The sequence below is a fragment of the Montipora foliosa genome, chromosome 9, assembly GCF_036669935.1.
Source record: "Montipora foliosa isolate CH-2021 chromosome 9, ASM3666993v2, whole genome shotgun sequence".
NCBI classification, from domain to species: Eukaryota; Metazoa; Cnidaria; class Anthozoa; order Scleractinia; family Acroporidae; genus Montipora; species Montipora foliosa.
Window position 1 is genome coordinate 36,263,316 of NC_090877.1, and position 12,301 is coordinate 36,275,616.

Genomic DNA, 12,301 nt, shown 5'->3' on the forward strand with positions numbered 1-12,301 from the left:
TTCTGAATCTTACCGAGAAATTTGTATTTGGCTACCGCTTGTAAGGGGTAGGTTTTGAATTCCCCAGTCTAGGCCTATATCACCAAACGTGCCTTCAAGTCTATTTGTCAAAGTAGTTGCCTTGGCTGAACTTTTGTAATAAGACTTCAGGTCGTCCACGAAAGGCAATGCGTCATTTTTGTGTTCTTTTCGTGTGAAAGGCTGTGCCCTTCTGTTCCTCTGACGTACCAAGCGATTAAGTTGAGGCAAAGAGTAAAGAGCTTAACACAGAATGCGTCACCTTGGAGTATACCTCGCTTTATTATAAGGGGACCAATTTCCTGGTTACGTGCACTTGTTCTTACATGTTGAGTGTTCGTCCAGCTCCTCATCACATTCTCTTCAAAGGCTGCTAGCTTTCATTGATCTTGTGCATTTTCAGGACTTCGATAAGCCAAACATGTGAGACGCTGTCAAAGGCCTTTTTTACGTCAATCCAGGTGCAAGTTTAGTTCTTGTTGTTCTTCGTAGCATCCTCCAATATTGCCTTGTCAATCAGCAGGTTATAAATGCACCCCATCGATCCAGGCGCTCTGAGTTGACAATTAATAATAATAATAATAATAATAATAATAATAATAGTCATAATCATAATCATAATCATAATCATAATCAAAATCATAATAATAATAATAATAATATTATTATTATTATCATTTCCTCATAACTTTCAGAGTTGAAAATGGCTTTGAATCACCAAATTTGTAGTGTTCTCAGGTATCTGTCTCCGTCCCCTTCGTTCATGGTTCCTTGCACTAAAAGGTACTTTTACTTGCTTAGATACAGTGAAATCCGCAATTTTTGATCTCATCAACGCTCAATGAAGTTGACTTCAAGTTAACATCTTGTCATCTTGTGTAAAAACCCGTTTGTTTACCGTTTCCTGGCATGCAAGATGGCGGCGTAGTTACGGTCGTTAGGGACTGACTGTCACGTTCCTCGTGCAAGACCTTTATAATGTTTTCTCCCATATAATTGGCTGGTTGTTTTAATAGGTCAAAATAGTAAAGGGTAATAAATGATTCTTAACAGCTCAGTTGAAGACAAAACTATGTATGAGGATGGAAAATGCCAGATCAGCCAGGCAAATTTTTCCCCGCTGAATTTTAAATAATTATTATTATTTTTTTTTTTTGTGAAGTATCCCGAACTAGCATGCATGATTGCGGCATTATGGAAAGTGACAAGGCGACAAAAGTGCCTTCAAATGAAATTCAGACGTCTGCTTCAACACCAGACAATTGGTAATCATTTATGTCACCTCTATACAATATTTACAAAGTCAGAAACTGTGTTTTTCGTGTAAACTGTCACCAAAACTCAGTGGGTACTATCCCTTTTGACGCCACCAAGTCAGAGACCTCCTTTCCTCCCCGGTACAATCTCTTTTTTACACTCAGTTCACCCTCGATACTTCATTTGGAAAAGACTCTGAGATGCCATTTATGCTCTGCCTCACTAAGAATTCCTTCACCGTGCCTTGTATTCACGTAATCAATCTGAAAATAATTTAATGAAAGAACGAGGGCACAGTTAATTGAATTCCTCAGGCAGCCGGTTAGTTATTTTCTCAGTCACTGAGTCTTTCAATAGGCCATCCATTTCATCGGTCAGTCAGTCAGTCAAACTTGATTTACACCAACGCGAATCGAAAGACAATATCTACCTTGTGCACCTTTTCTAAATAAGACTTCAACTTTTCAGCGATAGCAGCAAATGTAGGTCTCTCTGATGGAGTTTCGTCCCAGCAAGAGGACATCAGTTTATACCTGCCAATGGGAAATAACTGAATTCACGTGTGAATACCAAATGAGTAGATTTTCTGCACGAAAGCAAAGATGATAGAGATAGACGAATGAAACGGAAACGGAAACTTAAACTGGTCCAACGATGAAAAAATCACTTCCTTGTTTTCTTCAGATTTTGAAAGTGTGTTTGCTTAACACCTAAAAGGCAAAATTTTGAGCTTTGATTTTTATCCAAAGGTTGTTTACTTTGAGTATAAGTTTTGGATTTAACCGTCTGCCATTACTCACGTTCAAAACTGACCGACTGGATCTCAGAGAGTTGAACCTGGGAAAAACTGACGTCACTTCGCTCACTAGCTTAAAATTTCAGCCTGTAAATGCAGTTTAACATGTATGCAAAACGTTAGTTTTGCATACATACTTTCCAATCCGAATGGCCCGGGACTCCCGTGCTGCGCATTAATTCAGTCGCGTACAAACGCATGCATTGCATTGTTTAACCAGTGAGTTTTTGACGTCATTTTCTCCTCGATTCAGTCGTCTCAAGATTTTAAACTTAATAGTGCCGGACCATTAAATTTAAGAAATCGAAAGTGGTTCAGATTGCGTGGTTACAAGCAATTTTGGTAAAAAGGAAAATTCCCGAATAAACAAGAGTTTTTTTCCGAAATTAAGGCTTAAAACTTGGGTTACTTACTGTTTAATTAACATAGTTTTGAAATGCAAAGGGAAAAAAAAAGAGTTAGGGAGATTTTTGATCATAGACTTTAAACTTACATCTTCTTGCAGCAATGTTTAGGGGAGGACATCCTTTCACCCTGAGAGAGATAGGTTTTGAGATCGGATGGAGTCTCTATGAAAGGGTAGGGCTGTTCACCTAGGAATAAATAATAGACATTGATTCTATCTACATTCTTTCCGTTGAAAAAAGAAAAAAATAAAATAACCCACCGTAAGCTGCAATTTCCCACAACACAATGCCAAAAGACCATCTGTAATGAAGAACAAAACAGACACAAATTAAATTGAGAGAAGTGATCCTCTCATTTACCTGGACAATTTATAAGTATTTTCGCTAAAAATGGGAAGTCAAATCTCGTACTCGTTCTCGTAGAATCTAAAGCTCTCTAATGGTAGCATGACAAAGAGCGAGATTTGGAAAAGATAACTACTGACAACGAGAAATAGACGAGACACGAGAACGCTTCAGTCACTCAACACAATATGACAACGCATAACTTGAGGATAATTACATAGACGATATTACATGGCCACTTTGAGATACGAAATTTCTCTTCGAGTGTTGAAAAATATTCCACGAGGGAACGAGTGAAATATTTTTCAACAGTCGAAGAAAAATTTCGTATCTCCAAGCGGCCATGCAATATTCTCATGATTTATTATATTAAACACCAATGAAGTACTAAATCATTTCACGTAAGGCATCGAAAGGCGCGATTTTTATAGGTAAACATAGCAACAGTGATCTTTTCACTTGTGAAAATAACATGTTATCGTTATCATGTTTTCGCGCGGAAGTTCACTTGATACAGTCACTGGTGTTTATATAATAAAAGTGGGTTCAAAACACTTGGCGGAAAACTGGGGCAATTGCAATGGACGACACTTTCTTACGAAAAAGTGCAATGAACGACACTTTCTTATGTCATGTAAATTGTGCTTTTTGACTATCTTTAACTAACACAAGCTTTGCATTCTAAAGCATATTAGTTAATAAGATTGTTAACTGACTGGTGATCAGTTACTTACACGTCACTACAATAAGTATAGCTGTGATCTTTCAATGATTCTAAGGATAGCCATCTCCAAGGAACTCTGTCCTATTGAAAACAAATGTGCAAAAGTGTGTGATTAGGCAAGAACAGGGTGTTTATTGTTTGTCATCGATTGAAATAAGCGTAAGTCGATACGCAAAAGCAGTAAAAGCCAACTGCTGATGTACAAGAACTCGCCGGACACCTTTTGGATTTGCGGTTATATGTCTGAGCGGTTTACTTGACATTAAAGACCCAACAATGCTTGACGCATAGAAATAACCGCATTTGCCTAAATACAAAAATCGCTAAGGGTAAATGCTGCATTTTCATACTTACATTAGAGGTTTGAGTGTAGATGCCATCCTTTGAAATGTCTCGTGCCAAGCCAAAATCTCCCAACTTAGCCACGTGGTTATGGTCAATGAACACATTTCTGGCTGCAAGGTCACGATGAATGCACTAAAGAGAAACAGACCTAGGCGATTTAAGTAATCAACCATAACTGACCTATAGGACTGAGGACTGGATCAAGGGCAAAATGACGCCATAATTACTCGATCAAGAGTGCACTGTATGCAAGACACATGTGAGTAGTGTACACGTTTCAGTATCCTCGACCGAACTCTCTCTTCTCTCTAATAATAGAGAGATTTTGCATCACCTTTACGTGAAATGGAAAACGTCGGATTGCCGTTTCACGTTTCACATAAAAGGGAGTGAAGCTTGTGACATTAGCTCTTCGTGACTCCCGGATGAATGGACTCTGTCAATGTCGAAAAGTTTGTTAACAAACACAAAAACTCAAAGTCTTTTTAAACATTGTTTGTAGAAAAAGACGCTATACATGTATATGAAAAATCAATCCCTGTCTGTTTCGATGTTTCGAGTTTGTGAGTCACCAGAGAGACAACGAGAGTTCATGAAGCAAATTGCGGGAAGGAGTCAGTTAATTGAACGATAACCACGAAACGTGATTTTTGACCTACCGGAAAAAAAGCTTTCGTGGTCCTTTGTTTTCCACAAACGACTTGTTATGAAAAAGAAAGTTCCACGTATACGGCAAAGGCGAAATTGCCTACACTCACGTAGAAACGGCAAGCAGCAACCGACAAACGCAAAAAAAATGGTTGGAAAATCATGATCACCTGGTGCCCGTTCCTCCAAAGTTCCGAAACTTTACGGGTCATTTTTGGGTGTCGCAATTCCCTCTGTATCTCAAGAACGGAGAGGACTGGAATCGTCAAACTTAACAAACAGTTTGCTTTTTGTTACCTTGAAAACATGTTAAAAGGTCGGCTTTTCTGGACAAGCGGTTAGCAGGTTGACAAATGGCTTTTCGGGACTTTCGAGAAACGGGCCCCTGGTCAGTTTCGCCGTTCGCGTTTCATGAAACGCAATGCTAGATCTCTCTAGTAGCATGGAAGACTGTTCAAATAGAAAAATAAAAATAATAAAAAAAGCCATTTCTTATGATCAACCGCAAGCTTGAAATGAAATTTAATAATAAGCAACACACTTTTGAAATTTGAAGATAGACCTGACTTGTTTTTTGTTCAGAGAAGAACATCTTGTAAGAGTTACGCCAGGTTCATAACTTTTCGACAAAAACTGAGTGAATACCAGCCTACCTTTTTCTCTTGTAAGTGTTTCATTCCAAGGGCGATTTGCAGCGCTATTTCTAGTAAATGACGATCGCTTAACCCAAACCGTACGTTTTCATATTTTCTTGGTTGGTTATCTGGGAATTCGTTCTTCTTGGATTTCAAGAAAACTTCAAGGCTTTTTCCATGAACCAGTTCAGTAACCAAGAGAATCTTGTCTGAAAAATATAATCATCTATTTACCACTGAATTATTAAAAACATATTCATCTAATGAATTGTCTTTTACCTGTAAATGAAAAAACCTGAGAGTCTGAGATGTCAGTTCAAAGATTTTCAGTTCGGTATAAATTTAATTTCAAGTCATTGAATTCCTTTGAGTGTTCAGACTGTGATATTGTATTTTTGGAATTTTTGTTTCAAAACTTACCACTCTTTGTGCATTCCCCCACAAAATTGACAATGTTGGGATGTTGCCCAGCCTGCTTGAAGATCTTTATCTCATTCAAGAGGTCGGAGTCATCAGAAACACCTGCGGTATCTATGCATATATAATGATCACAAATGCTCAAATGAAAGAAGATCTTTCACCCAAGGCCACCCCTCGAAAGGGGACAACTCGTAGTGTGCTTTGTCTCAAAAAACCGAACTAATCGAGTCAACGAAAATGTCAACAAACATTATCTGAGATAACCACTCTTACGAAGGGCTTCATAGGAATTCAAAAAGCGATGGCTTGAATGCTGGCTCTTCTTTCCCCGCATTGGCTGTTCACTGGCTAACAAATAACCTCGAACCAGAAACACTTTGTGATGTAAGGCGAGGACCTTCACCGTAGCGTCAACCCTCCTCACTATTCAGTTTGACATACGACACCTAGTGTAAACCCATCTGGTCGCCTCCTTCCCAACACATCCGTATTGAAATCATCCTTTCTACGCTGTTAGAAATAATTCTGAATTAAATTTTCTCACCTTTTTTAACTCTTAAAACGTAGGGAGGCTTAGTTTAGTCTTACTGAAATCAGTTTGAAAAGCAATGTGGTCACCTTTTAGCTGTTTCACGGCCACGTCTAATGTTTGTCCATTCTTTGCATGATATTTTCCCTTCCGAACAATCCCGAACGCTCCTTCTCCAAGCTTTTCATCCTCGAACACCTGGAGTCTTTGAAAATCAATTCGCCAGTTTTCTTCAATGTCGGGACATTTCGGCAAATGAATGCTTCTTCTGTGAGCAAAAACATGTTACACTTGTCGTGAGAATAGGGTCTGTCATGTTATATTTTTTATCAGTACTTGATTGCTAAAAGCATTTATAATCCAGTAAAGAATCGAACCTGAATAAATAACATTTATTTTCGTGAGTAGTTATGGCTCCAGCTGATTTTCCTTGTCATGGACAGATACCGATTGCTTTTTCCAACTCCGGAGAGTTTCATCCCTCAAGTTCCGTACAATTCGGAACAAAAGACAGCGAAAATCTCTAAAATTTAACAGGAAAATCTGAACTTACAGGAAATATTCATTGTCTCAACAAAATGAAACATGCAATTTAATAGGCATTCTGTAGATTGCAATTTTCATTACAGAAATTATTACAAGAAATAAGGTAGATTTACCTTTCCGAGTTTGCAGCGGTTTCTTGGTGAATAAGTAAGTTATCATTGCTTTCAGCGCTTTCATGGCTGTTATGTATACAAACACATCTCAATTGTTCCTCTGCTTGTTCTTTCTTATTAGGTTTTGGAGGCCTTCTGGGCGGGATATGACCATTGGGTATAGGAGGCAAATCTCTTCTGGGCATGTCAAGCTGATTACTACCAACCCCACCTGGGAGGAAAAATGGAAGGAATTACATGTTACTTTGTCCTGAAGAACTATTAAACGACAAAGGCAAGACGTACTTTTCTGAGGTATGGCTGTACTAAATAAGCAAACAGGGCTGCTGGGATTTAGTCTTTTTGTTATGACGAAGCTGGTAATTGACATGCAGATACAAGATTTATGATTAGTTTTTTGGGTTTATTATTGTGCCAAACTCAAGATTTATGATTAGGGAGCAGGGATGGAGCAGCGGTGAGATCGCTTGCCTACCAACATTGTTTCCCGGGTCTCGGATTCAATTTCCAGGTGTCATATGTGGGTTGAGTTTGTTGGTTCTCTACTGTGCTCCGAGATGTTTTTACACGGGTGTTCCGGTTGCCCCCTCTTTTCAAAAACTGAAATGATTTGAGTTGAGTTGATTTCTGCACATGTGCAGTGTACATACTATGAATAGTGCCCCAGCGCTAAATAGAGTTGACACCTAATAAAGTTCAATATTATTATTTAAAATGAATGAAAATTCTTCGCATTTTCCTCTGCTGAGCATGTATAAATTGTTAATTTTATTTTTTCTTGCACTTTTGTCGTCAGTATGATAATAAAATTATACAGAGAACTATAAAAGCACCTAATAGGGGAACGTTTTCTCGGCCTACAGCTCTTTGTGCTACTAAAGGAGAAGCGAGAGTACTGTCAATGCTGTCATAAATGTTGTCCGATGTCTCTTTTTTCTCGAGACGTATCCAGTCTTGATCCTCTGAAGGCGTCTGCCTGTCTGCAGTGTTGTCTCTTTCTTGCGCCTATAAACAAATGTTTAACATATTTTATATCTAATAAGAGACAGAATCTTCTTTTTTACAACGTCGATGCGTTTTCAGAACGATTGTTTTAGATGTTCCTTTAAGAAGAGCGTTAACCCGGAATTGAGATCCAATGTGCCATTTCCGAGTTGCTGTTTACCTCTGGTTCAAAACGAGTCTTGGTGCTAAACCATTAATATGTTAATGAGCTTGATATGAATGAAAATACACCATTCGTTTCCATTGGAATGGTTGTGCACCAGTACTCGCTTTGAAACCGAGGCAAACGGCAATTCGGAAATGGGCTATTGATAATATTTACTGAATTTTAACTTGATACGCTGTTGAAATTAGATTGTCTTCCGGGAAGACATCAAATCGAGGTACTTTTACACTTTTTATATTCAATCAATATAACTGTTCACCTTGCTAATTAAACTATAGGAAAAATGACCGTCGAAGGAGTGCTACATAAGTACAAGTGTTGATGGTTATAGTTCTTGTTTATTCATTTGCACTCGTTTTGAGAACCTATGATCACGTACCTCAGCTATTCGTCTTCTTAACTTTCGATACCAGAGAAAGTAAACTACGCTCCCGATTCCCAACGTTCCAAAAATGCAGATAAAGACGATGGGCATGACCCTAGGGCTTTTCACCGAATATTCAGTTGGCTTTGCAACTGAAACGGAAAATAAGGACAGTCACCGACACTAAGATACGACTTTAACAACAATAATGATAATGATAAAGAAGATGATAATGATAATGATAATGATAATGATAATGATAATGATAATGATAATGATAATGATAATAATAATAACAATGACGATGATATTATACCCTTATTATAATATTAAGAAAACGACGAAACCTTAGAGTTAATATTAAACATGTTTCGACAGAAACTTCTGCCATCCTCAGTTAGGCAGAATACAAAGTGATGGAAGCTGGATTTATAATAGAAAATGCTAATGTCAAAAAATGGCAGATGTTTCTGTCGAAACATGTTTTATAAAGTCAAATGTCTCGTCCTTTTCTTAAAATTGTTTGCTTTTCTGCTACTATCAAGACCTTATGATAATAATCATCATCATCATCATCATCATCATCATCAACAACAACAAATTTTGCCTTACGGACTAGCTTGGTTTGAAATCAAAGAAAACAAAATAAAACAATTGGGTATATGTTGTCAGAATGTACCCGCTTAGAACAGAAAGATGATAAAAGCCCAGACATGATATCATCATTCACTGAAATTTGTGCATAAAAAATGGACTCCCGTGTGCAAAGAAGAGCTATGAGCAGGAGGTGCACACAAAGCACAGGGTTTTGGAGAACTCACAGAGATAAATGCTATAGTCGTATTCTGTTATTTCTGCTATGATAAGGTGACTTTGGCCTCTTTTAACGTTTGTCTAAGCTTCTAAGTATCCGTATCCTTGGTTTAGATTCGTTAAAAGTACCGACATTTTTTTTCTTGCGGAACCAGCTTATTGCAGGCCTTGGATGACCTCCAACTGTACAGCGAAATATCACATTCGAGCCAATTCTCGCACTTTGGTTCAATGGAGTAATTTCTGGTTTTTGAAGTCCTGAAAGTGGACGGAATTTCATTGAATATTTAGTTGGCCTTGCAACTGAAGCAGAAAATAAGGGCAGTCACACTAAGATAAGATATCAACTTCGAAGTACAACAAAAACAATAATAATAAAAATGATAATAATAAATAATAATAACGATAACAATAATAACAATAATAATAATAATAATAATAATAATTACATGCTGTCTTTATACTCATCTTCTTTTAAAATCTTCGGCAAAAATATACCAATTAACTCTTATTATTATAAACTGATAAAATAAAGGGAAAAAAAAACAATTATGAATAAATATTAGAAAATGTTAAAATGGTTTTGGCTAAAACCTTAGTGGGAGGCGCGGTGGCCTCATGGTTAGTGTGCTCGACTTCGGAGCGAATGGTCCGGGTTCGGAACCTGGCCGGGAATATTGTGTTGTTTCTTGGGCATGACACTTTACTCCCTCGGTGCCTCTCTCCACCCAGGTGTATAAATGGGTATCACCGAAATGCCGGGGGTAACCCTGCGATGGACTAGCATCCCATCCAGGGGGGAGTAGAAACACTCTTAGTCGCTTCATGCTTCAGAAACCGGGGATAAGCTCCGGCCTGATGGGCCACTAGGCCTGTAAGCTACTATACTAATACTAATACTAATGCTAATACTAATAGGTGGTGCATGACGATGATATTACATCCTTATTAGAATAATAATGAAAAGAGAACAATCAACATGTTTGGTTTTTCCGGCTTTTTTTTTTGGTGTAAATCTACCTTACACAGGCGGCCAAATTTATGGTAGCGAACGAGTACAATTATATTATTTATTAGCATAGAGCTGGTACGCCCAAGAGCAAAGGCTGGACGTGATCATTTTTATACTGGCTGCTTCATGTATTAGCTCTCACCTGTTGTTTGCGTTTGCCATAGAACCGCTGGATTTGAAACCTGTTCTCCAAGAATATTCTTCGCAGAGCAGAAATAAATGCCATAGTCGTATTCTGTTATTTCTGCTATGATAAGGTGACTTTGGCCTCTTTTAACGTTTGTCTTTATTCGTATTCTTGAGTTAGATTCGTTAAAAGTATCGGAATTATTTGCCGTGCGGAACCAGCTTATTACAGGCCTTGGATGGCCTCCAACTGTACAGAGAAATGTCACATTCGAGCCAATTCTCGCACTTTGGTTCAATGGAGTAGTTTCTGGTTTTTGAAGTCCTGAAAGTGGACGGAATTTTATTGATTATTTAGTTGACCTTGCAACTGGAGTAGAAAATAAGGGTAGTCAAACTAAGATAAGATATCAACTTCGAAGTATAACAAAAACAATAATAATAACAATAATAATAATAATAATAATAATAATAATAATAATAATAATTATAATAATAATTACATGCTGTCTTTATGCTCAATCTTCTTTAAAAATCTTCAGCGAAAAAATATACCAACTCTTATTATTAAAAACTGGTAAAAATAAAGGGAAAAAAATTAAGAATAAATAATAGAAAATGTTAAAATGCTTTTTGCTATAAACTCAGTGTCAAATTTGCAGAAGGATAACGCTAATAATAATAATAATAATGGTGACGATGATATTACATCCTTATTAGAATAATCATAAGGAAAACAAGAACAATCAACATGTTTGGTTTTACTGGCTTTTGTCTTGGTGTAAAACTACATTACACAGACGGCCAAATTTATTGTAGCGAATGAGTACAATTATATTATTTATTAGCAGAGAACTGGTACGCCCAAGAGCAAAGGCTGAAAGTGATCATTTTTATACTGGCTGCTTCAGGTATTAGCTCTCACCTGTTGCTTGCCATAGAACCGCTGGATTTGAAACCTGTTCTCCATGAATATTCCTTGCAGAACAGAAATAAATGCCATAGTCGTGTTTTGTTATTTCTGCTATGATAAGGTGACTTTGGCCTCTTTTAACGTTTGTCTTTATTCGTATTCTTGAGTTAGATTCGTTAAAAGTATCAGAATTATTTGCCGTGCGGAACCAGCTCATTACAGGCCTTGGATGTCCTTCAACTGTACAGAGAAATGTCACATTCGAGCCAATCCTCGCACTTTGGTTCACTGGAGTAATTTCGGGTGTTTGAAGTCCTGAAACTGGATGGAGTTGAAGCGACTTACTAGAAGTATCTGTTTTTGTTACCAGATTTAAATTTAAATAGTAAATATCGTTAACACTTTTCAAATGATCTCTGTACTTTTTTTCAGTATTCATGGGTTAAACTATGTGTGGAAGAGATTCACATTTCATATCTTAAGGTGGCGAATAGGTCACCGTTGCAAGAGGAAAGCAATCTGAAGACACCGTAATATTGTCTTAGAACCTTTCTTACTTAAAAACGAATTCGGAGACTCCTTGGAACATCTCACATCCTAAGGAAGGCTTTATCCATCAAATAGACTTCTCAACGTACCCTATCGTTACCCTAGGCCCAAAGATCGGGCCCTGTTATTATGCTCTATCATGGCCTGAGATAAAAAGGAAATTAATAAGAGTAAGGATAAGGACAGCAATAAAAATAAGAATAAGGATAAGAATAAGTAAAGTACAAAGAAGTGATGAGGGAGACTAATATGAAGCACAATAGAGCTGTTTTTGTTACTCGCTCGTCGATAGAGCTTCAAAGCAGGATTTCAACAGCGTCGCGAGTGGGAACCAGGAACTAATCCGCAAACAGAGTCAACACTTTCGACCATGTGCTTTCTTATGACACTTGTATCGCAAGGGCTTATGGGAGTTACACTTCTAGGGAGATTATGGGTCACGACCCTCACATTTTCAAGCACAATTTTTATTTAAGAAAAAAAAAACAAACGTGATAAAATTACGATGATATTCTTATTTGTAATCAAAGCCTGGCAACAAGGTTTCACCACAGTAACTTCATTAAAGAT

General features: G+C 37.5%; 1 protein-coding gene across 3 annotated transcripts in view; it reads right to left on the minus strand.

The window, feature by feature from the left end:
• Positions 1–1,265: 1,265 nt before the first annotated feature.
• The window catches only part of LOC137971977 (fibroblast growth factor receptor-like), a 20,239-nt gene continuing 9,203 nt past the window's right edge, over positions 1,266–12,301 (minus strand). Inside the window, exons 4-17 of one of the 3 annotated variants that reach the window (XM_068818734.1) lie at positions 11,195–11,503; positions 10,286–10,594; positions 8,334–8,470; positions 7,617–7,788; positions 6,784–6,994; positions 6,214–6,392; positions 5,596–5,706; positions 5,194–5,384; positions 3,902–4,024; positions 3,558–3,628; positions 2,739–2,779; positions 2,565–2,664; positions 1,706–1,808; positions 1,266–1,538 (exon numbers count right to left, since the gene is read on the minus strand). In XM_068818734.1, the coding sequence (XP_068674835.1) occupies positions 1,455–1,538; positions 1,706–1,808; positions 2,565–2,664; positions 2,739–2,779; positions 3,558–3,628; positions 3,902–4,024; positions 5,194–5,384; positions 5,596–5,706; positions 6,214–6,392; positions 6,784–6,994; positions 7,617–7,788; positions 8,334–8,470; positions 10,286–10,594; positions 11,195–11,503 (2,141 nt within the window). In that variant the 3' untranslated portion in view covers positions 1,266–1,454. Of the gene's footprint in view, positions 1,539–1,705; positions 1,809–2,564; positions 2,665–2,738; positions 2,780–3,557; positions 3,629–3,901; positions 4,041–5,193; positions 5,385–5,595; positions 5,707–6,213; positions 6,393–6,783; positions 6,995–7,616; positions 7,789–8,333; positions 8,471–10,285; positions 10,595–11,194; positions 11,504–12,301 lie in introns of those variants that run through there. The other 2 variants (XM_068818735.1, XR_011117013.1) reach the window with 2 other exon arrangements.